The 25,758-nt window shown below is 38.9% G+C and overlaps 1 protein-coding gene across 5 annotated transcripts in view; it reads left to right on the plus strand.

The window, feature by feature from the left end:
• Positions 1–23,974, plus strand: part of LOC101739914 (uncharacterized) — a 51,351-nt gene extending 27,377 nt beyond the window's left edge. For 2 of the 5 annotated variants that reach the window (XM_062671735.1, XM_021347183.3), the window contains exons 2-8: positions 7,310–7,480; positions 12,471–12,602; positions 14,323–14,395; positions 15,510–15,580; positions 16,378–16,655; positions 18,435–18,672; positions 20,622–23,974. In XM_062671735.1, the coding sequence (XP_062527719.1) occupies positions 7,316–7,480; positions 12,471–12,602; positions 14,323–14,395; positions 15,510–15,580; positions 16,378–16,655; positions 18,435–18,666 (951 nt within the window). In that variant the 5' untranslated portion in view covers positions 7,310–7,315 and the 3' untranslated portion in view covers positions 18,667–18,672; positions 20,622–23,974. 5 annotated transcript variants of the gene reach the window in all.
• The last annotated feature ends 1,784 nt before the right edge of the window (positions 23,975–25,758 follow it).

Genomic DNA, 25,758 nt, shown 5'->3' on the forward strand with positions numbered 1-25,758 from the left:
AGTTTGACAATAAACAAGTACCTAGTGTATGTGTGTGTCAAATACATGGTAGTGTGTTATGTTTTTTTTAATTGATTCAATGTATTTTTATGCATAATTTAAAAAACTATTATCATTCTGCACTCCTTCTCTATATTCCCTATAAGTGTGGGAAGTTTCATACTCCTCCGTCCGCGCAATTTTCGTAAAAAGGGGTACAAAGTTTTTGCTTCGCGTTATTAATATATAGATAATAATTCATTTATTTATCAAATATTATTGATCCATGAATGAAAAGAAAATAAAGCAAACAAAGGATAATAACAAACAGGTAGGTCTTCCCAACTAAGAAAATATTATCTCTAAGAATTACTTACAAACTCTATTTTTTTTTTATTGCTTAGATGTGTAGACGAGCTCACAGCCCACCTGGTGTTAAGTGGTTACCGGAGTCCATAGATATCTACAACGTTAATGCGTCACCCACCTTGAGGTATAAGTTCTAAGGTCTCAGTATAGTTAGAACGGTTGCGCCACCCTTCAAACCGGAACGCATTACTGCTTCACGGCAGAAATAAGTAGGGCGGTGGTACCTACCCGCGCGGACTCACAAGAGGTCCTACCGCCAGTAAAAGTATTACTTACCTAAGAGGTTATTATTGTTTTTGTTAGTCCGGAAGCTATACGAGTATTATATCAATCATAGTTTATATTTGTATATTGTCTTTCTTGAAGAATTCCTTCACCACTTGCCGTGAAGAGTGGCGACAATTATATAGGCTCCGACAAACACTTATCAACAGGTGAGCCGAGACCACCTCTCTCTATCGCAGTGATTCTCAACCACTGTGCCGCGGCACTTTGTGTGCCGCCAAATTTCAAAAGTGTGCCGCCAAATTTTGGAAATATATAATAATGTTAATATTATTAAATCACCTTCTATTAGATGACGGCCGTCTGGTGTAGTGGTAAGTGACATGGTCACTACACAAGGGGGTCGCGGGTTCGAATCCCGCCAAGGGAGGATATTTGTATGATAAATATAAATGTCTTTTCCAGGGCTATGGACGTATATTAATATATGTATGTGTATAATAAAAATCTTACATTTATATCCGTTATCTGGTACCTGTAACACAAGTTCTTTACGAACTTATCACGGGACCAGTTAACGTGGCGTGATTGTTAGTAAATATTTATTTATTATTTATTTATTTATTAAGATCACATTTGATTGGGTTCGTAATCCATTTCTCATAACGGTTACTTCTGTATTTGACTTAACTTTGAATGAAGAGGAAGAACTCCTTTTGCTTTCCAATAATCGATATTTAATTTTAAAACATTCAGAAGAATCAATTAATTCATTTTGGATTAACATCAGATGCGATTATCCAATGATAGCCAAAAAAGCCGTAAACATATTATTACAATTTTCCACATCTTATTTGTGTGAATTCGGATTTTCTGCATTAGCCAACATTAAAACTAAAAAAAGATCTAGATTGTTAAATGTAGAAGACGATATGAGAGTAGCATTGTCATTTTTACGACCAAATATAAATGAAATTATCAAAAAACCTCAAGCTCAAATTAAGCATTAAAAATATTTTTATTATTAGCTTGTAATTAATCCTTTAATAGACGTTTAGTTATTGTAGTATATATTAGTTAATTTTTTATATTTAAAATTTTTGTTCGAAACTATTTTTGCAATGTATATAGTAAGTAAATAATTTTTATCTTTTTTTTTGTGTGCCGCCAAATTTTGAAATCGTTAAATATATGCCGCAACAAGAAAAAGGTTGAGAATCACTGCTCTAGAGCATAAAAAAAGTTGCACACATTCAACACAGGCATACAAATCACACAAATTCATTCATACTGGCCAATCTCGAGATACTGTTTTTTTTTTTCTTAATTAAATTAAATTCTTCACTGGCAATTTTCTGATTTTTGGAGGGAAATCGAAATGCCAAGTTGTGTGCAATGTTTGTTTTTTGGTAATTTAGAGAGAGACAGAGATACTTTAATTACATTGTGGCGGGTATTAAAGGCCCAAATTCAAAACAAATCAAAGCAGATTTTTTTTTAAACATAAATGACAGTACATACTTGTTGAACGTCAAAAAGAACTACCGCCAATTCACAAAAGCTAGCCTCCGTCCTGAGAAGAACTGGGAACAAGAAACTCAGCGGGCGTGTCGTTTTTTTTTAAATAATAGTTTTCTTTTTTTTTATTTTTTTTTTTAAATATTTATTGTTACAATGAGTATTATGACGTTTTTTTTTTTTTTTTTTTTATTGCTTAGATGGATGGACGAGCTCACAGCCCACCTGGTGTTAAGTGGTTAATGGAGCCCATAGACATCTACAACGTAAATGCGCCACCCACCTCGAGATATAAGTTCTAAGATCTCAGGTATAGTTACAACGGCTACCGCACCCTTCGAACCGAAACGCGTTACTGCTTCACGGCGGAAATAAGCGGGGTGGTGGTACCTACCCGTGCGGACTCCCGAGAGGTCCTACCACCAGTATAATACGTAACAATTATTGTAATATTGAAATGCCCGGAGCGTGCAACTCATTCCCACTATAATCAAACTTCATCACGTTTCGCTGCACATATCATCTTTCAGATAACACATAATATTTTTGTATGTATTTAATAAATAATAATTGAAGAAGAAATTCGGCATTTGTGTCATGCCGAACAGAAAAAAAAAACAATTTAATATCCAAGTTACTTCTTTTTATTGAACTTGTAGGCCGACGAGCATACGGCCCACGTGATGGTGAGTGGTTACCGTCGCCCATGAACATCAGCAATGCCAGGCTAAGCTAAGCAATAACAACGGCTGCCCCACCCTTCAAACCGAAACGCATTACTGTTTCACGGCAGAAATACGCAGGGTGGTGGTACCTACCCGTGCGGACTCACAAGACGTCCTACCACCCGTATTTTATGTCCGCTACCTCCGAACTTTGGTGCTTCTCTATCCGAAAGCTGGTGCTTCTTGTGTGGTCCCATTTAAATTATATCCAAACTTATACGTTTACCCACACTTCCCACTCGCATTTGCGATAACAAGTAGCTACGTACAAATTAATTGTGTTTAATTAGATATATTTAACTCGCAATTAAATGTTGAAGGATGATAACACTTGTGTAAAAGTTATCATAACCACGTATGCCAAGTTGGCAGAGTATGTTAGAGCAAATAACTAGTTGTAACAACTTATGTACCATATTCTTGCGAAATAAAACTAAACTTTTTCCCCCAAATTTCTAAATCTATTTAGATAAAAGTTGGCAATAAAGTAATTTCATTATGTAGTCTATATGGTGGATGCTGAGAAAGAGGCGGCTGATGGCTTGGGGCCCAGGGCGGCCGAGACTGCAAATCCGCCGCTGCCTAAAGGCCGATGATCCTCCTGTAGGAGCTCGCGAATTGGTCGGTACTCATGCGCCAAACGACTCCCATGAATCAGGATCAGGTTGCGAATATCGCGGTCTACAGTAGGAGATACGTCCCCTAGTCAGAAGCGAATTCTAGTGAGCTGTTTCCTTTGAGTCATCGAGAAATCGTCTTCCCATCTTTTATTTGACGTCTCCTACGATGATGTTTCTATGATATCATACTAAAATAATAGTCTAAAAAACTAACGAAATACGCTTTTATAGAAAATCCAACTAAAAAATAGAAAATAAATTGTAATAAACTTGAATTAAAAATAGTGTAAGAAAAAATGATTTTATTGTAAAAATAGCGTGGGGTGCGTGGTATAAGTAGTCATAAATATTTTATGAACAGATATGAGTAGAAGGGTTATTTTGTGAATATCCTGAAAAGTACCCCACGCTTTTTTACAATAAAATCATTTTTTTTACACAAATCTATTAAAATTTATTTTCTATTTTTTTGTTGGATTTTCTATAAAAGCGTATTTCGTTAGTTTTTTAGACCATTATTTTTTAGTAGGTATGATATCATAGAAACATCAGTCCTTAATAAGTATACCAAATTTCGAGTTAATCGGACGTTTTGAAGGGGGTCAAAATCATGTTCATAGATTCCGTTACAAACATACATACATACGTCTGAAGCTAATAAAAGCGTATTATAATATGTATCTCTCTTCATAACATTTCGAAGACAAACAGTTCGATATATTCTGTTGAAATACTATCAACATACCGGTTAAAAGATAACGAATAAAACACTGATATATTTTTTTACAGGTTTATTTAAATTTTTATGTTAAAATATAAATCTAGATGTCGGATGTTGGACCTCGATAGTGAGCTTTCGCGGCTCGTAAACACTTACAGTGCGGGATTCTTGAATTAATAAATTAAAGTCGAACCATAAAAGTTCGGTCGTAATAAGCGTTTGATGACTTTAAGAAAATGTGCGGTTCGTATTACTAAACCCCTCAACTGCGAAGGCGAGGGCTTGATGTGCATTGAAAGGAGGCGACGTGGTCCATGGACATCAGTAATGCTGAGATTACACGTTGTAGTGCTGAGCTTATTTTCAAATATACTGCAGAAATTGCTAAAGGGTTTTTGAAAAAAAAGTACCATATCATCCCTAACTAAAGCTCTTTTTTTTTTGCTTAGTTGGATGGACGAGCTCACAGCCCACCTGCTGTTAAGTGATTACTGGAGCCTATAGACGTTCTACAACGTAAATGCGCCACCCACCTTGAGATATAAGTTCTATGGTCTGAGTATAGTTACAACGGCTGCCGCACCCTTCAAACCGAACCGCATTACTGCTTCATGGCAGAAATGGGCAGGGCGGTAGTAGCTACCCGTGCGGACTCACAAGAGGTCCTACCACCAGTAATCATTGGAATGATTAATAGTTCAAGGAAGAGTAGACGATCAACGCTCTCGCGGCCGATCACCCACAAGGTGGACAGGCTTGATTAAGTCATCTACTAAGTGTTCCCTTACTGAATGTACACGTACTGCCACAAATAGAGAGAAATGGAGAGGCCTCGCAAAAGCCGCAACCAAGTAATAAGACATACGTAACCACGACCACTCCGCCAGGAGTGCACGATTGAGAAGAAGAACCTTATAAAAAACTTTAACAAGCATCTGTCAGCGTCCTCGTCGATTACGACGAAGAGGTCGACGAGCGAACTAGCCCCTAGACACAGCCCACCGAGTTTCTCGCCGGATCTTCTAAGTGGATCGCGATTCCGATCCGTTGGTAGATTCTGCGAAGCACTGCTCTTGCTAGGGCCAGTGTTAGCAAATTCTCTCAGGTTGAGCCCGTGAGCTCGTCTACCCGCGCGTAGCTGGAATAGCTTCTTAGCCTATCAGCAGATAGGTAGGAAAAAAGTGGCATTACTGTTTCACCACAGCAATGAGCAGGGTGGCGATACCTACCCAGGCTCAGAAGACACTTCAACACCAATAACACAGCTGATAAAAATCTGCTCGCAAATTTGCAGTCCGAATTACGAAGACCGCTAAATGAAAAGAAAAAAAAACGTTTTAACAAAACCAATAGATAAAACTCGAGGCGCCATTAAGATATAGACGGACCGATATGAATATAATTACTGTACGTTGCATCCGCGTTACGATATAGGCGCGTACGTAATAATATAACTCAGGTTCACGTTAGTCCTTATCTCGGGCATCGCACACGATAATGTTATAATAATTCGGTTTAAAAACGATTACGGTGTTAACACGATAATTATCTGCTTTACGCGAACGTTACGTAAAGATTATCGCGAAAACTAAGGACTTGTTGTTTCAGTGTTGCCAACTGTTTGAAAACTTTTCCCCTTTCAAAGCACTTTCAAAAACCACTAAATCAGTGGTATATTTTTGAGAATAGCCAGAAACTTTTTCTCCTTTTGGCATTTTAAACCTGGTATTTTATATTTGGTATTTGTTTTTAAAAAAAGATGTGCACAATGCAAAAACTAACAATGATAACTGATTGTTTTTAGCTATCAGCTGTTAAGAGTATAATAAAAAATGCATACAGTGTCATCTATTAAAATTGGAAACATTCAATCGATTTGAATTTTTTTTTTTGTTGATGTACGTAGAAAATTAAAAAAAAATACAAATAAAATTTTATCCCTAAAAATATCCCCAAAAAATTTCACCCCCTAAAAAAATCCCTGTATAGATTTCCCCCCCCTACATTTGGGGGGAAAACCCCGGAGTTGGCATCACTGTGTTGTTTTATTCTTTCTTTTTTTGTTCAATCAGACCACCATCTGGTGCGATTTGCATAGCCCCCATGGATAGTGCGGTCGATGTAGCTTGAATTCCCCTACTGAGACAATGGCTTAAAATGATTCTCCAAATAAGCAACGACCCGCAATGGAAGACGCTTCATGGCACAAAGGTCGGTGATTCGTAATGATGCCACGGATCTGTATCGCCCGATTTAGGCTCTCGGTCTTTTTGTCCTTATCTCCAAGTATTTTCTGTACGTTGGTAACGGAACGATTGATGTAATAGGATTTGATTTTTGTGTAAAATAACGGGTTATACTTAAACTTTTATTGAGTGAATTGATTCAACTGACTGAAAGTTCCACGTTAAATTCAAGGCAGCATTCATGTGGGGCACCGGTGCTCTACGTGGCCCACTGAAGTAACTATGTCGATTTCTCTCTTCGATCTTCTTACTAAGACGCCGGAATATCTAGTAGACTCTGGCAAAGACGAATCCGAAGACACGGACACTGAATCTATTTCTAGAGACCTAACAGACTAAAACATCATTATCCTGTCCTTCTCCCAGTCAGCTGGTGTCGGCGCAACATGTTTTCTCCTTACATACTCTTCGATCATATACCATTTCTTCGCTCACTCCCCTCTTACCCATATCATCTTTCACGTAATCCATTCATTTCTTCTTAGGTCTACCTCTTCCTCTATATCCTTCCACATTCATAGCTAACACTCTCTTACCAACGTCATTTTCATTTCGTCTCATTACATGTCCATACCATCCCAAGCGCGCACTTCTCAGCTTCTCTGTCACAGGTGCCACTTTCAGACTTCCTCTAACATGTTCATTCCGTATTCTATCCATTCTCGTTACTCCACACATCCATTACAACATTCGCATCTCTGCTGCATGCAAATCGCCTTTCATCCGCCAGTTTTGTTGTCCAAACAGACTGAAAAATGCATTAAAAACAAAAGTAGGCAAAGTCAGGCAATCCAGGCGCTCTTAGCAATAGAAATCGACATGATAACTTGAGTGTACCACGTAGGGCACCGGTCACGACAGTCAATGTGTTAAGCTAATTCCCCCTCAACATTTCCTTTATTACAGAGTGATATGTCAACGCGCAGTGCCACTTCTCTCCGCGCCAGACGCGGCCACAAGGAGCGATCGAAGAACTTCACCGAGCTGGAGAAACGCACGGTGCTCGAGCTGATAGCCAGACATAGGGACGTACTCCGCCAGGGTCGGTCCAACAACGCAACCAACAGAAGTAAACAGGTAAGCTTGGGTCTGAAGACTTCTCCTCTATTAGCTCCACGTGAATCCCTCTACTGAACTAAACCCCACCGGTGGGGAGTTAAACCGTACCTCCTGGAACCATTGCTTTTTTTTCCTACCTTAGCTGAGAGCCTTGAAAGGCTATATCAGCGTAGTCTTAACTAGTAGGTGAGCTCGCGGGGCTCAAACCTGATGACGTTGCTAACACGAACGCTAGCAAGAGCCGTGCTTTGCAGAATCTACTACCGGATCGGAAACGCGACCCACTGAGAAGATCCGGCGAGAAACTCAGTGGGCTGTGTCTGTGGATTAATTTACTCGTCGAGCCCTTCGTCGCAAGCGACGGGTTCGATGAGAACTATGACGTAGGACATCTTGTGAGCCCGCACGGGTAGGTACCACCATCCTGACTACTTCTGCCGTGAAGCAGTAATGCCTTTCAGTTTGAAGGGTGGGACAGTTGTATGTACACTATACGGGGGGGACAACTATACTGAGACCTTAGAACTCATATCTCAAGGTGGGTGGCGGCATTTACGTTGTAGATGTCTATGGGCTCCGGTAACCACTTAAAACCAGCTGGGCTGTGAGCTCGTCCGAAATTCCTGAACTTATCAAGTTTAGGCTCATTCGATTTATCTCAACGTTACGCACCCTTCACGCATTCTGATAATTTTCATATTACACGTTTGAAATTTAAATATATCCATTAAAATTAAATTGATGATAATACTATACATTTATTCAGATAATTTTTTTTTAGTAAAAAAAAATACCTTTTTTAACACATAAATGTGTGAGAGCATTAAAATAATATGTAATTACACAACATTATATTATATGCCTACGTAAATGTTTTTGAATATTTTCATCGTATTCATGAGGACGTAACATCGTAGTGTCGTAAATAGAAATGCCACCTTACGACTATCGACATAAGGTCTAAATCGGTTTGCGTTATTTATAGTCGTTTAGTGAAATTTTCTTTTCGCGCGTAAAATTATGCTGATATGTTGAAATTTCATAAATAATTTATTTCGGTTAATAATTTAGGTTATTGTAGATTTTTTTTTTTTAATACTTTGAATTTGTTATTCATGAGGTAATGAATTTTGGAGCGTCGTTAAGAAGAATTTGTGTCGTATCAAAAATGAAGACGATTTGTAATGTTAAAAAAAAATATATATAAATTAATTATTCATGGTTGTAATTAAAGCTCTGTGTACGATGAATTTTCCAGTTTTAGGGAAATCTGAATTTTAAAAGTATTCCGCTAGTTTAAAAGTAATTTGATTGAGCCTCCGAAATTTATTATCTTCCCTGACGACTGCTTTCAACTTTCAACAGAGGGGCTTTGGGTTCTTTTTTTTTTGTTACTTAGTTGAGTGGACGAGCTCACAGCCCACCTGGTGTTAAGTGGTTACTGGAGCCCGTAGAAATCTACAACGTGAATGCGCCACCCACCTTGAGATGTAAGTTCTAAAAGTCTTAGTATAGTTACAACGGCTGCCCCACCCTTCAAACCGAAACGCATTACTGCTTCACGGCAGAAATAGGCAGGATAGTGGTACCTACCCGGACTCACAAGACGTCCTACCACCAGTAAAAAAACCTGTTATGTAACCCCATGCTGAACCCTATATAGCTTACAACCTCGAACCGCTGACTAGAAGGAAATAAATGCTTAGGTTACAAGTCAAGAGATTGGAAACGTGGGTTCAGCTGCTGTGTAAACCAATTAATCAGTTAATCTTCTCAGATCCTTTTTTAAGAGCAATTCCCCTAAAATATTTTTTCTAAAATTTAAAAACGAAATTCCTTCTACGTAATCGAACCACAAGCAAATAAAGACAATATTAAGACAAAACATCTATTAATGACAACTATCCGAATGTAATGTAATTGCAATGGTAAACTTCGTAGGCACAACTATTGAAGTGAAACTTCTTTAGGCACGTTGACAGTAAAATCTGACTCGCGACAGATTCGTTGCGGCTAATCTGTTGAAGTACAACTTCTTTAGGCGCGTTGAGAGTAAATATAACTCGCGACAGATTCGTTACGGCTAATCTATTGAAGTACAACTTCTTTAGGCGCGTTGAGAGTAAATTTAACTCGCCACAAATTTGTTACGGCTAATCTATTGAAGTACAACTTCTTTAGGCGCGTTGAGAGTAAATTTAACTCGCCACAGATTCGTTACGGCTAATCTATTGAAGTACAACTTCTTTAGGCGCGTTGAGAGTAAATCTAACTCGCGACAGATTCGTTACGGCTAATTTAGGCGCGAGAGTGAGAAAATAGACAGAGCGTCTCGCGAATCACTCGACCGTGAAGAGAGGGAAAGGACAAAACGAGCTAGGTCGTTTCTCTTATACACAGCATTCCCTATTTGCAAGAGAAATTTGATTTAAGGATGAAAAATTAAGAAAACCACAATACTACACATTGAAAAAGAAGTTTAACTTCTTTCACGAGCACCAAATTGCACGCGCACCATTTTCTTTTGTCGTGATTGGACTGGAACAGCTAATTTGTCTATAAGTCATTGTCACATCTCGTGAAGTCCCAAAAAACACAGCGACAACCTAATGACAGTAAGATGAAAAACAAACACATATTATGTACAATATATACATATTTCTATATATGTATATCTATATGTATCTTACTGGTGGTAGGACGCCTTGTGTGTGGAAAAAAAAAAGCGATGGAGAAAGAAAAGAAATTAAATAGCCTCGCTTTCATTGTTCGAAACGCTCCAACCAAATTCTTCTTTAATCTGTACATTTAGGTCGGCTGGAAACAAGTTTGGGCCGTTAAGACGATTTTTTTTTTGTTTAAGCTATAGATTACCTTACGCGTTTCTTTTAGGTTTGCATTTTTATTGGTGTACCGAATCAATAATTACCTTATTGGCAGTAAGTGGTCGTTGGATTAGTTTATTGTCGTGGGTCAACTAGGAATGTCATGGACCACCTGACGATCAATGGTATTTTGCCGCCATGCACCGTGAGGCGTAAGGTTCGGACCTCAATTTTTTTTATTGCTTATATGGGATGAGCTCACAGCTCACCTGGAGTTAAGTGGTTACTAGAGCCCATAGACATCTACAACGTAAGTGCGCCACCCACTTTGAGATATAAGTTGTAAGGTCTCAGTATAGTTACAACGGCTGCCCCACCCTACAAACCGGAACACATTACTGATTCACGGCAGAAATAGGCAGGGTGGTGGTACCAACCCGAGCGGACTCACAAGAGGCCCTACCACCAGTAATTATAATTTTTGGGGGTTTGATTTTTATTACGATGTCTTTTTGAAAATCTAGGGGAATGTATAACGAAACGCAACCCGGATTCCCTTGATTATTGTATTACGAAATACAATTCAGACGTCGACCTTAAGAATGTCAGTTAAAAAATTATAATTTGCGTAATTACTGGTGGTAGGGCCTCTTGTGAGTCTGCGTGGGTAGGTACCACCGCCCCGCCTATTTCTGCCGTGAAGCAGTAATGCGTTTCGGTTTGAAGGGTGGGGCAGCCGTTGTAACTATACTGAGATCTCAGAACTTATATGTCAAAGTAGGTGGCGCATTTACGTTGTAGATGTCTATGGGCTCCAGTAACCACTTAACATCAGGTGGGCTGTTAGCTCGTCACCTGATCTAAGCAATAAAAAAATAAAAGATTCTAGTGTGCTTTATGAGTGCGAGTTTGGTGCAGTTTCCCTACATTTGCCGCTAGGGGCGCTGTTCCAACTCCATACAAATTTGAGTTAACTTTTACGCTATCGAGAACGTTAACACGCACTAAGCGCACTAGAAATCGCGAATATAGAAATGTACTATAAAAACATGAGGCATAGAAACTCTGTGCTGACTGACAATAAATCAACAAATTGTAATAAATAATTTACCCTTTGACTGCCTTGTAGGTCACCAGTGCCCTACGCGGCACACTGAAGTAATTATGACGATTTCTGTTACTAAGGCGCCGGAATATCTACTGGATTCTGGGAAAGACGAATCCGAAGATACTGAAAATGAATCTACTTCTAAGAGACCTAAGCGACTATAACATTCATTACAAATAAAAGCCGGCAAAGTTAGGCAACCCAGGCTGGGCGTCCTTGGGGTGAGCTGCGCCGTCTGGTTGTAGCGTTGACCGCGGTATGTACCTCGTTTCATCCGGGGTTTTGACCTCGGAAGGGATCGGACGCTTGGGTAAAGAGTTGGGAGGCGTTTAGTGGGTAGGGTCCTGAAAACATCCTTGGGCCCGCGGTCCCGCAGTCGCGGACCAGTCCCACCACTCATACCCCAACCCCGCGCGTGGACCTCGTAGGTGGTTCGGATCCGACCCGAAAAAAGGCTCTTAGTAACAGAAATCGACCTAATTACTTCAGTGCGCCACGTAGGGCACTGGTGACCTACACTGCAGCCAACCAGTTAATTAAATTTAAGTTTTTTGTATTTAAAAAACTCGTGCATGAAGTAGGTCAATAGATGAACCTGCCTATCTTCATTGCGACTGTCAAACCTTTTGCATAGTGTCAGTGAGTGCGTCATTACGAATCGTCCCGATCTATTAACGGTGCTTTTAGGTACCTCAAGCACCGGTCACCGTCCTCGCCGAACCCGTCGCTTGACGAAGGGCACGACGAGTGAATTAACCCACAGACACAGCCCAATGAGTTTCTCGCCGGATCTTCTCAGTTGCTAGGGCCACTATTAGCAACACTCCGGTTTGAGCTCACCTACACGTCAAGGAGAAGCTGAAATAGCCTCTCAAGACTATCAGCATAGGTAGGAAAAAGAAAAAAATATATTGAGAACCACTGGACTGTCGCACAGCGATCGTCAACTGGTATTCACACCAAACCCTTGTGAGTTCCCAGCTCGCCATGACGCCGGCAATTGCGGGCACTCGTAATCGTTTTGCGAATTTTGTGTTTCATTCGATTTCAATTGACCACTTTAATGCGCGCTCAGCTGGTGTGGTCCACGATCTGCGAGGAGGTGAACAAGCGTTGCGGCGGCGAGCGACCCCGGACCCCCGCGCAAGTCAAGATGTGGTACGAAAACTATAAGAAGAAATGCAAAATGCGCGCTCACGACACACAGGTAGGTAGATACGAAGCATATATTATTACTAGCAGACCCGGCCACATGTTGCTGTGGCTAAGGTTTTTGTGTGGCCGGCTATGCGAATACCAAAAAATTAACAATGTAAGAACAATTGGATTTCACTGTATTGCGTTTACTACGAAATAAAATTCACTTATACTTTAGCCTCAGCAACACGTGGTGTTCATGCCATTAAATTGGAGCTTATGTGACCAATTTGTAGGTTTATCATAGCAGCGCCATCTATTGATTACTTACTCAATCCAGTCAACAGATATCGCCATCTGTTAAAATCATTTGGAGTTAACAGATAATTGTGAATGTCAAATAGTAGACAAATAATTTGCAATAAAATAATATTGCGGCTATAAATTAAGATGTAATCTAGGATAGATCTTTCAATTTGGATCAAACTGCACACGGTGTGCAAATTTAATTTAAAATCGGTTAAGTAGTTTAGGAGTCCATCGCGGACAAACCAACGTGACACGTGATTTATATATATTAAGATATCAAGGGGTAAAAAAGTCTATTTATTAACATCAACAGCTCGATGTTTTTAATTGAACTTCAATTAAGCTTACGCCATTAAAAATACCTAAAGATATTGTTTTTTGTTTTGATATTTTTTCCAAATTTTAAACTTTAAAATCTCTGGTAAGGTTACAAAAAGTCGCTAAACTAAATAACCTTTTAGCCCTCGATATGCATATAACATAGGGACATCAATTGTCAGATGTACGACCGGTGCAATCTTTTGTCAGTCAAAGTCAAAGACAAAAAATTTTATTCAACACTAGCTGACCCGGCAGACTTCGTAGTGACTCAATCTCTAAATAAAATACCTAAACTTTTCTATGAAATAAACTTAAAACAAACAAAATGAATCCGTCCGACGGGGGACACATCAAAGGAAAAACATAATTGTTATTTTTATTTATTTCCGAGCATTTTCATGTTTATCTACCTTTTAAACCTTCTCTGAACTTCCACAAATAATTCAAAAGCAAAATTAACCAAATTGGTCCAGCCGTTCTCGAGTTTTAGCGAGACTAACGAACAGCAATTCATTTTTATATATATAGATAAATGAAAGTACATACTTGTTGAACGTCAAAAAGAACTAAGGCCAATTCACAAGAACTAGCCTCCGTCCTGAGAAGAACTGGCAAGAAACTCAGCGGACATGTCTTTTTTTTTTTCAAAAATCAGTTTTTTTTTTTAATATTCATTTTCACAAGAGGTTGTACGTAACAATTAATGCAATATTGAAATGCCCGGAGCGAGCAACTCCTCATGTCTCGGGAAATTCAGTAAAAAAAAAGAAGGGTTGTGTGGTTTTATGAAACCACAGTAAAAGTTCACATTATAGACATTTAACACTGACAAACAACATTTACATTAAACACTGACAAAAACAAACAAAATAGCGTGGAGCACTGGCACAAATGAGTAATAGTCTATACACTACACGGTTAGCTGCTGCGGACTATAGGCGCCGCCATATTGGCCTTGGCTATCGCTGACGAGCGCCTTTCGCTTTATCCCTACTCCGCGGCCGACCGTCACGCGACATGCAACACACAGACGAAAAAGTTTGACGACGAAGACGAAGACGAAAAGACGATGTAAATTGCCTAGACGGATCGACGAGCGAACGGCCCACCTGGTGTTAAATGGCGGTATTAAATCTCTTGTTCGTATTCATTTTCAGCAGCCTCCGCAATCAGACACGTCAAGTCTGCTCGATGGGATGCTGTGGCAGAGCATACATCCCTTAGACGTCAAAGGTAACGTCCAAGATGACCTTTTTTTTATTGTTTAGATGGGTGAACGAGCTCACAGCCCACCTGGTGTTAAGCGGTTACTGGAGCCCGTAGATATCTACGACGAAAATGCGCCACCCACCTTGAGATATAAGTTCTAAGGTCTCAGGTATAGTTACAACGACTGCTCCACCCTTCAAACCGAAACGCGTTACTGCTTCACGCCAGAAATAGGCAGGGTGTTGGTACCTACCCGCGCGGACTCACAAGAGGTCCTCCCACCAGTAATTAAACAAATTAAAATTTGCTGGTTTGATTTTTATTATACGATGTTATTCCTTCACCGTGGAAGTCAATCGTGAACATTTGTTGAGTACGTATTTCATTAGAAAATTTGGTACCTGCCTGCGGGATTCGAACACCGGTGCATCGCTACATACGAGTGCACTGGACGTCTTATCCTTTAGGCCACGACGACTTCGACTTAGCGATGTATCCTTCTTTTGTTTTGTTGGTCGAACCACCAATGCTTTCGGATGCGATTTCTAACTACCCACATCTAGTGAGAATTACAAGCAAAATATATTAACGGATAGCTGTAAATTTCTGATTCATAAGATGACAAGGTTTATTGGTGGTAGGACCTCTTGAGAGTCCGCGTGGGTAAGTACCACCGACTTGCCAATTTCTGCCGTGAAGGAGTAATGCGTTTCGATTGAAGCGTGGGGCAACCGTTGTAACTATACTGCGACCTTAGAACTTATATTTCAAGGTGAGTGGCTCTATGGGCTCCAGTAACCACTTAACATCCAGTGGGTTGTGAGCTCGTCCACCCATCTATGTAATAAATTTAAAAAAAAGAGGAATCTTTCCCTGAATCAGCATGATTAAACTCGTTTTTGGTGGTAAATCAGTCAATATTTAGGAATTAGCTTAGCCTAGTCTCCCCGGAAATCCATAGACAAAGCGAAGACTTGTGGTGGAATTCCCGTTTTTATTTTACACCGACCGGTCGGCCTTGATCATATGAGTAGTTCGCGCCAGAAATAATTGTGTTTCGACAACAAATAAAGTATCAAGTTGGGCTTAATAAAACAGATTAGTGGCAGGATTGAAGCGAAGGGTCATATCGTTTCAGAGGAAGACGGTGAGCCCACAACTAGCGCGGAAGGGCACAGCATCAAGGACGACGACTGTGTGCCTGTTAACGTGAGTGTTTTGCATTTTTATTTTATTGCCGCGTGACAATTGTGACTGTGGTCCATGGTCATCACCACGTCAATGCCACCTTGTAATGTAAAGTCAGAATCTCAATTGATTTTTATGATCCTTGTAAGCAGACTGGGCCGATGGTAAGTGGTTACCGTCGTCACGGACATCAGTAGTGCTAGGGAATGGCCAAGCAACACCAGGTGGACTGTGAGCTCATCCTCCCATCTAAGCAATAAGCAATAAAAAAAATTACATACTAATATAACGCGATTTATGACGAATGGGTCATTGACACAAGACTTGATATCAATTGTGATGGTATTAAATGTATAATAACCTTAGTATTTAACATTCCACATTCAATCGCCTCAAAACAGGATTGAAATACACACATCCGAGACGAAAACGAATCGATCCTTAACCCTGTGTTACGACAGTCAGGGTAACTATTGAGGCAGCAAAGTCCTTAAAAGTCCGCAAATTCAATATTTCGCACAAGAAAAGTCAGGGTGTAAATGTTTAGGCGCGCCAGACTTTTAGGTCTTTGCTGGCCTGTGCTGGCTAACGATTAGAACGCATTCGGTCTGATTCGGACACAGAAGCGGGTGATGGCACTTCTTTAACCAATTTTAACTCGAGGTGTTTTAGAATCGCTTTTGAAGTCATTTATTAAGGTTTTAAACGTAGGCCGGACGTTAGGCTAACGTAATGGAGGTTTTGTGTGGCGAGATGGGTTGTCGACGTTAAAACTGTCCATGGACTCCTTTAAGCATTTCATGCCTCTAAACCCACAGATGTCAAACGGACGACTATCGACAACGAACGACAGCGACGACACGATTAACGTACTCGAGCCCCAAGTGCAGATCATACCGCACTCTTCGCCCTCGCCCCCTCTCGCTCCCGCACACAAGGCCCTCCCCGCCGCCCCCCTCGTCCTCCCGGTCCCTCTGCAGGCCCTAGAACAGGCCAGACTCCAGCAGAACTTCCTACAGAAGCTAAACGAACTATCGAACACGCCTTTGAACCTGAGCAACTTGGATGATACCAGGAAGAACGGACACGAAAAAAGGTAGGTGCTTCCTCTCACAGGACACTCGATCTGGTATTGAATTGTTAGTGGAGCCCATGGACATCAAGGCTGCCAAACACTATAGTAATGACGTTGAAGTATTCTAAATATATGACAATTCTTGGTAAAAATAGGACAATACCTGGACACATCTTATTCGTTCGGACTTCGGCAGAAACTCAAAATAATATCCACACTAGAGCATCCTCTACTTCGTACCTAAAGACATCACAACGCGAACCCCGTCACCCACTTTGAGACGTGAGGTCGATGACTCAATTGTATACTGTTTATCCTACCGACCAACTGTCTTCAAACTTCAGACTGCTCTGATATATAATTATCTGTAGAAATCAACTCTTGGTCGCAACTGTCATCACAGACGGTGTCATCATTCCAATTGCCTCAAGAACTGGTGCACTTTCAAAGATTTCCTTTCCACATGCCTTCTGTCTCCAGAATGAGCAGCCGAGTATTTAAAGTTGCTTTATTACTGGTGGTTAGATGTATTTATACCCCCAGATGGTTACTATCCTGCCTACTTCTGCGAAAATACAGTCATGTGTCGTTTAGAATAATGCGCCATCCGTTATACCATACAACAATTCTGACTTTGACCTAGTCTCTCACTGCTACACCATATCTGTGACTTCTTCAAACTAGATCCGTGAAGATTCACTGGATTTTGTACGACCATCATGCTTCTGTTGAGTTCTGTAGCACATACTTCACACGCTAGCCTTTATGTAACGTTTTTTTTTTTTTTTTTATTGCTTAGATGTGTGGACGAGCTCACAGCCCACCTGGTGTTAAGTGGTCACTGGAGCCCATAGACATCTACAACGTAAATGCGCCACACACCTTGAGATATAAGTTCTAAGGTCTCAGTATAGTTACAACGGCTGCCCCACCCTTCAAACCGAAACGCATTACTGCTTCGCGGCAGAAATAGGCGGGGTGGTGGTACCTTACCCGTGCGGACTCACAAGAGGTCCTACCACCAGTGATTACGCAAATTATAACTTTGCGGGTTTGATTTTTATTACACGATGTTATTCCTTCACCGTGGAAGTGAATCGTGAACATTTGTTGAGTACGTATTTCATTAGAAAAATTGGTACCCGCCTGCGGGATTCGAACACCGGTGCATCGCTACATACGAATGCACCGGACTTCTTATCCTTTAGGCCACGACGACATTTCAATTCATTCTAAGAATAAGATTTACTCTTGTTTGGTCGAATCAACCCTAAAACCAGTTGCGGTGCTTAAAAGCTCGATATCTCGTCTTTAACTCCACCTTATCTTGTCCACCAACGAAACGTTTTATTCAATACCAGCGGCCCGCTCCGGCTCCGCTCGGGTCTTTAACAAAAATTTCAACGATATTTGACGTTGTTTTATTTTTTTTAATAAAAGAACACTTATTGCGGCACAACTATAACAGTTAGACATATGCTGTCGCGACACTTTTTGTAAATAATAATGTGTTCTACAAAGTCTTGGTACATTATTTTATTCCATCATCAATAGTTTTCGCAGGACACGCGATGTAAAGAATATTTTAGGTATTTTTTTTACACCTTGGGTTACATTATTGGAGTTTTAGTAAGGATTCCTTATTTTTTTCAAAAAAGATTATAGCCTGTGTCACTCGGGAATAGTGTAGCTTCCAAACAGTGGAATAATTTTTCAAATCGGTTCAGTAGTTTCGGAGCCTATTCAATACAAACAAACAAACAAATCTTTCCTTTTTATAATATTATATTCAATAAACAGCCAAGATAAACTGGACGATCACATAAAGCACGAATGCGCCTCGGCCACCGAAGAGGAGAAGCTGTACTTCTCCGCGAAGAGACAGCACGCCATTTGGGAGCACGAGGCCAAGATGAAAATCCTCAACATGGAACTGAGGCAGAAGGAGGAGATATTCTCCCTCCAGAAGCAGCTGTTCCTCATTGAGTTGAGATTGAAAATGGATTTCCTGGAGAAGGCCAGCGCTAAATGAGAACAGGTGAGGTTCGAGTCTTTCCACTAAATCGGTCAGGTGATCACTGTCCTAAAACTCCTATGAAGTCTTCAATGAAAGATTACCATCTTTTTTTCTTTAACACGCTTTTATCATATTGAGCCGTTTTTATATAATTATTTCCATTTATATTTAAAACTAGCCGTATTCGCCCGCTTCGCTGGGCATTTAAAATTTACATTATTATTAGGAAGTCCAACACTCATATAAATATTAGCCTATCTATTAAGTACATGTATTTTCTACATGGATACCAAGTTTCAAGTCAATCGGATGCGCGGTTCAGTAGTTATAACGGAACATCCATAAAAACCATTGTAGATTTATATATTAGTATATGTAAGACCAGGCTTCTAAAAAGTATATTTTTAGTTTTAGTATAATTTATTTTAGTCTGTGGCCGTTTTTTTAAAATTTAATGTAATAGGCATCCTAGGACGACTAGATTCGTAATGGCTGCAAAACTCAATGATTAGTGACGACTGTACCAACTATGGAGGGTAGAAGTAAGAAGCACCATCTCGGTGTATTTTTTTTTTTTTTATTGCTTTAAGGGGAACGCGAGGAGTGAAGTCGTGTGATTTGTTTTATCTTGTCTATTTAGTGTTTCTTGTTTAAATGTGTAATAAAGGTGGTTTATTAACTGTTAAGTATCTGTGAAAGTGCACAAATGTGGGAAAATGAAACAAAGCCACTGGACGTAACCGCTCAGGATCCTCCAAAAAGTCCACTGCAAAAATTTTAGTAAATGATCACCATTTTACTGAGATTATATTTCATCCCATTTCATTTCATTTAATTTCATCCCAGTTGATAAATGTTTCAAATTAATCATCTTCATTACATTTCACTCCATAATATCATTTTTCATAAAAATATGAATGTAAATTAAAATAAGACATGACTTAAAGGTCTCAGTTACCACGTCATAAAATCCCTTAAAAATCGGTGTATTAAAAAGTGTCCGCTGAAACGGAGCCAAATAAGATGGCGCCACTGTAGCAAGTGGAAGAATTTTAAAAACAGCGCCATACTCTAGCACACTTTGCTCTGCTTAAAACCGTTATATTCATATTGTTTCCACTTACTACACTAGCGCTGTTTCGGTGAGTCTTTCAGCAATAACTTGTTCCCTATACAAGATGGTGCTCCTTGATTTTCTCCCACATGCCTCCATAGCACAAATGATAGGTTGACTATAGATAATATTATATGTAATGTAATTACCTACAGATTACACTATGTTTTATGGGTTATAATTATGTATATCGACGCTTGAAAGGCAAACGTGACTAAGCGACAATAACTGCTTTATACATAAATTATAGAAGCAATAACCATATTCATGCGCAAAAAATATATATTTCTAGGTCTATTAAAATCATTTCAATCCTACAGCTAGATTCATTAAAATATATATTATTTTCAGGTATTTCAACTTTAAATTAGTCTACTGTAAAGTTCACGCATTGGCGCTTAGTCACGTTTGCCTTTCAAGCGTCAATATTTTTTCTGCAGAATTATACATTGTTTAAAATATTAAAAAAAAAAACTAATATTCATGCAGTTCTTAGTTCTTAAAAGGACAATTCATTGCTAGATTGTATTTTCTTTTTTTTTATAAAGTCACGTATACACAGGACGCTTACAAATTAATCATTGAACTCTAACGGTAGGCAGCGGCTTGGCTTTGTCCCTAGCATCGCTGAAGTCCATGGGCGACGGTAACCACATAGGTGGGCCAAATGCTCGTCTGCCTACAAGGGCAATAATTAAAAAAAAAAAAAAGAACAGTTTGGGTGGACGAGCTCACAGCTCACCTGGTGTTAAGTGGTTACTGGTGCCCATAGACATCTACAAAGTTAATGGGCCACCCACCTTGAGATGCAAGTTCTAAGGTCTCAGTATAGTTACAACGGCCGTCTCGTCGACAGATGGCGCTGATCTCCGTGGAAGGTTTGAAACACCACCGGACGTCGAACGACGCGAGTTTGACAGCTGTCAGCGGACTGTCAAACGTCAAAAGCGGATTCAAGTCTAGTTGAAAAAGTGCCATTTGTAAGTAGTTACCGAATTAAAAATTAAATAAAGAGTTGATTTACTTTATTGTAGGCGTACAGCCTCAGTGTTGTCAGAAAATAATTGTTTGTTTTCATTTAAAAAAAAAAAAATTTATTATGAGCGATAATGTGAATAGATTATTGTTTTTATTAAATACGATTTTTGTTTTAGCCTTGAATAATAATTACAAGACTTGTTTAGCGTAAATAGTTCGAGTTGAATGCTTTAATGTGTCTGTTGTTTTTTTTTTTCTTAAACAAAAACATCAATGGGTCTTCCTGTGCGATAGTTTTTTAGAATCGATTACAAAGATAATCGATTTAAGGCGAATGATATAATCCAGTATCGAGTTTGCAGTTGTTGCTTATGTTAAATGATTTATTTTTTTATTTCAAAATGTATGATATAATAAGTGCAGGACACAGCTTAATATAAATGTGATCAAAAAAAATCTATATTTTTGTATTCAATTATTTTATAGATAATTTTTTTTTTAAGTACAGCTTAACGTTAACGAGAATTCTTTAGATAGGCAAATGATATTACGTCGGTTTTATGTTAATTACGTTAATAGTATTGTTTTTATGGTATATTCCGTTACTACTGTTTCGTTGTTTTGTATCGGAGACCGACGATTTGCTGCGGACCGTGGACAACATAATTATAGAACCGTCAGACGCGGCTCCAATGAGTCGGTTTATTAAGAATTCAACAGATGTGTTGCACTAAATGATGTTAAAAGTTTTGAATATATATTTTTTTTTTATTAGTGCATTGTTGTTGCGAGAGTTCAACGACCCGTCAAAGTCGTAGTCTGGAAACGTCAAAGTCCGCGCGATCTTTTGTTGCTTCATTTTATTTATTGAACGTGACATATGTCAATCGGATAATGTTGTTATGCATAATCTTTACGCGTTCGTTTGAGTTTAAGTACTTAGAAGTGATGATTCCCCTCGTTTTTTGGGGGAAATTTAGGGGGGAGGTGATTGGGGAGAGCTTAATTTTTTTTTTTGTTTTAACAAAAAAATACTCAGTTTTGTTTAAAAATGAAGTATTGACAAGGAAAATATGTTTTAGAAAGAAAAAAAAGTAAAATGCGATAATTATTATTCGCGGTCCCATCTCGTGATGCGTCTAAACGAAGCCGGCATAAGCATTAGAATAATTTACAATGAACAGAGCAATAATATACAATAATCGAAGTCTGGTCTGCATATACTTGCACAACTAATGTTTGAAACATTACAAATATTAATATATATTTTTTTAATAACTAATAATATCAGTAATAAAAACACTATTCTTTGTCAAAGTTATCTGTCAAAAATCAGAACAATTTATTACGAACATTTTATTCGATAAAAATAACGAAATCAAAATTTAAGATTTATAATTAATTTTAATAATACAAATATTTATTCAATATAAAACTGTCCAATTATAATTTCTCAAACTTACGGTCGTTTTCGCGTTTTGCTTGAACACATTGTCCAAAAACGTTCGATCTCCCACCATTTTGGATTCTTGACAGGTGTCAATGACAGCTGTCAAGTGAACAGGCACCGGGAAGTCGTGTGCAGCACTGGATGTATATATAGAGTGTATACGCCATCAGTGCAGTACTGTTATTCCGAGTAATTTTGTATATCGGAGCGATATTATTTTTTTTATGTTTGGACAATACTTAATTATTATTTTTTTACATGCGTTCGTTACTTAAAGTTGTGTACCTACTATTATTTAATGAACGTAGGTTCCCTGGGCAGACGAAAAAAAGCTCTTATTAAGGTCTTATCGTACTTCGGAAAGATGCTCGAATTTTTAACGAAATTTCAAAATTAAAAAGCTTTTTTTTTCGTGATAACGTGTTATAAATCGATGAACACCGGCTGCACGCTCGAAAAAGTGTCACGTTCCGCCCAACCCTGAGCGTGCGAGCGAGAGGGCGGAACAAGCGATAGAGAGGCAAGATCGGCCCAAGCGTTGATTTATCGAATTTTTTTTAATTTTCAACTATCTCAATCATTATATTATACAAAGTAATGATAATTCAGTGATAATAATTAAATTCAATTCATAAAAATATGCAATTTTTTATTAATATTTCTTTTATGACGTTATCACGTAAAACTATCGTCCGTAAACAGACAGACATTCAATTATTTTTTTTATATCCTCGTTTCTGACATTGTATCGCCTGTTTTGGAAAAATTCCATCGTAAATTCTCGCATGCACTGTTTTAAATTATTTCGCGTCAATAATGTGCCAATAAACGCAAACCGTTGTTGATAATAAATATTAAACTAGTTATTACATATATAAGTAATTATTACTATTATATTTTTTTTTTGTTTTGTTAAATACATTTTTAAAATGTTAGTAATTTTTAGAAACGTTTCGTGTTTCATGCGCCTTTCGCGTTCTGAAGTGTTGTCGGATTAAAATTAAATCTCCCCAAAAAATTGGGGAAATTGACATTTTCACGAAATTCTATTGATAAATACTCAGTATTAATTCTAATGTATTATAAATAAAAATGGTTAAAGTGTTCTTTGTTTTTAACGAAATACGAATGAGACACGAACGTTCCGAGCGATTATTATGATATTATTAAAAGTAACAAAAATATAATATAGTTAAATAGATATTTATAGAGCAGAAAATAATAAATAAAAAAAACACACACAGTACAAAACAATAATAGCAAAAAGGTTACCTCAGATTTTTTGTAAACATTGTAAATATTTAGGGTTAGTTGTATAAAGAATAAAGAAATTTTAGAGATTTTTATGAATACAGAGGCGACTTACACCTCCTGTGGCCGATTCCGATCGGCACTGCCAATTTTTTAGGTGAGAAGCAAATGTGGAATTTTTGCTCAACTATGTGGCAACCCAGGTAATTTTTTTTTAGCCCGTTAGACTTGGTGCCAGACTGCTCTGGCAATACATTAAATGTAATTTAAAAAAAAACGTTTATAGCAATAATATTGTGATTTAAGTGAAAGATCTCAAGCCAGATTAAAAAATAATAAAATATGTAATTATTAATTATTTCTATACGCAAAATTGTTAGTTTTGTATTAGATTTCCAAGAAAACGTTTTTTTTTTCTTTTTTTCTTTTTGTAATTAATTTGTTTAAATGTCAAAAAAAATAAAATACTATACGTTAATCTGATGAAATTGGATATGAAATTATACGAAATAAATATTTTATTTTCTGTTCTAATGTTTTTTATTAATCGTGTTGTCAAAACCTTTGAGTTTGAGCCACGGCGGCCGCGCGGTGACTTGCCCTTGGCTACTTTGGCTGAAATTAATTTGGACGTAAATATTTTTTTTTCGTACCTAAGCTGATAGCCTTGAGAGGCTATATCAGCGGAACCTTAACTAGTAGGTGAGCTCACGGGGCCCAAACCGGAAGTGTTGCTAACACTGGCCCTATCAAGAGCACTGCTTCTCAGAATCTACCACCGGATCGGAAACGCGACCCACTGAGAAGATCCGGCGAGAAACTCAGTGGGCTGTGTCTGAGCGTCATTGACAATTTACTGCTTTATATATAAATGGAGGGGGGAGAGGTAAGGTAGAAGGGACAAGTTGAACAAGTATCCGCCTGTAAACAGCAATTTTTATTTTTACTGCTTAGATGGGTGGACGAGCTCACAGCCTACCTGGTGTCAAGTGGTTACTGGAGCCCATAGACATCTACAACGTAGATGCGCCACCCACCTTGAGATATAAGTTCTAAAGGTCTCAAGTATAGTTACAACGGCTGCCCCACCCTTCAAACCGAAACGCATTACTGCTTCACGGCAGAAATAGGCAGGGTAGTTGTACCTACCCGCGCGGACTCACAAGAGGTCCTGCCACCAGTAAAAAGAGTCAACAAGAAAACAGATCTGCAAACGTAGTGATAAAAAGCTTGCACACGTCCCGTCATGATCTATGCAAGTGTAGTATTCGCTCACGCGGCCCGCATGCATGTAAACTCTCTCCAGGTCATCCAATCCTGTTTCTGCAGAATAGCCGTCGAAGCACCGTAGAGCGTGAGGAACGTCGACTTTCACGACCATCTAAATTTAGAACCGATACGTAAGTATCTTAAGCTACCCCACTTCGCTTCAGTCCAGCACTAGATATGTGTCGTTCGTTCAATTTTAGAGATTCAAATCAGTACTGACCTGTTGACAAAATGATCCGGTTCGTACGACCCGTTCAGTCGAACGAACGACTAAGCAAGACGGGCGCGGGGCGAACGCGGCAACCCGAAATGACCCGAATGACCGTCGTACTCGTATGGTTCTTTTCTTCTGATTCGTAGGTTTTTGTTAAACGAGTCGATTTAGTGAACGACTCATATTTTTTGAAGTGACCCTATCGTTCGCGCGGAATTTGAGACCCGGGCCGTTTGACTCGTTCGTTCGCGAACGACACATATCTATCCAGCACACATTACTCTGTTTAAAACTGCTATATTCATATCATTTCCATTTCCTACACTAGCTCTATTTCGGTGTGTCTTCGGACATTGTTTTAAGGATGTGACAAGTAAAAGTCATTTTTTTTTATTTATTGCTTAAATGAGTGGACGAGGTCACAGTACATCAGGTGTGAAGTGGTTACTGGAGCCCATAGACATCTACGACGAAAATACGACACCCACCTTGAGATATAAGTTCTAAGGTCTCAAGTAGGCAGCGGCTTGGCTCTGCCCCTGGCATTGCTGAAGTCCATGGGCAACGGTAACCACTCACCATCAGGTGGGCCGTATGCTCGTCTGCCTACAAGGGCAATAAAAAAAAAAGGTATAGTTACAACGGTTGACCCGCCCTTCAAACCGAAACGCATTACTGCTTCGCGGCAGAAATAGGCAGGGTGGTTAGCAACCTCTTCGTCTTGCAACCCCTGTATTCAATGAAACGTTTTAATATGTGAGGATATGGTCTTATGGGACTGTAACGATGGTTGACGTTGTCTGGAATCACATAAGAATGAAGAGATTGACC

This window comes from Bombyx mori, chromosome 2 (assembly GCF_030269925.1).
Source record: "Bombyx mori chromosome 2, ASM3026992v2".
In the NCBI taxonomy this organism is placed as follows: Eukaryota; Metazoa; Arthropoda; class Insecta; order Lepidoptera; family Bombycidae; genus Bombyx; species Bombyx mori.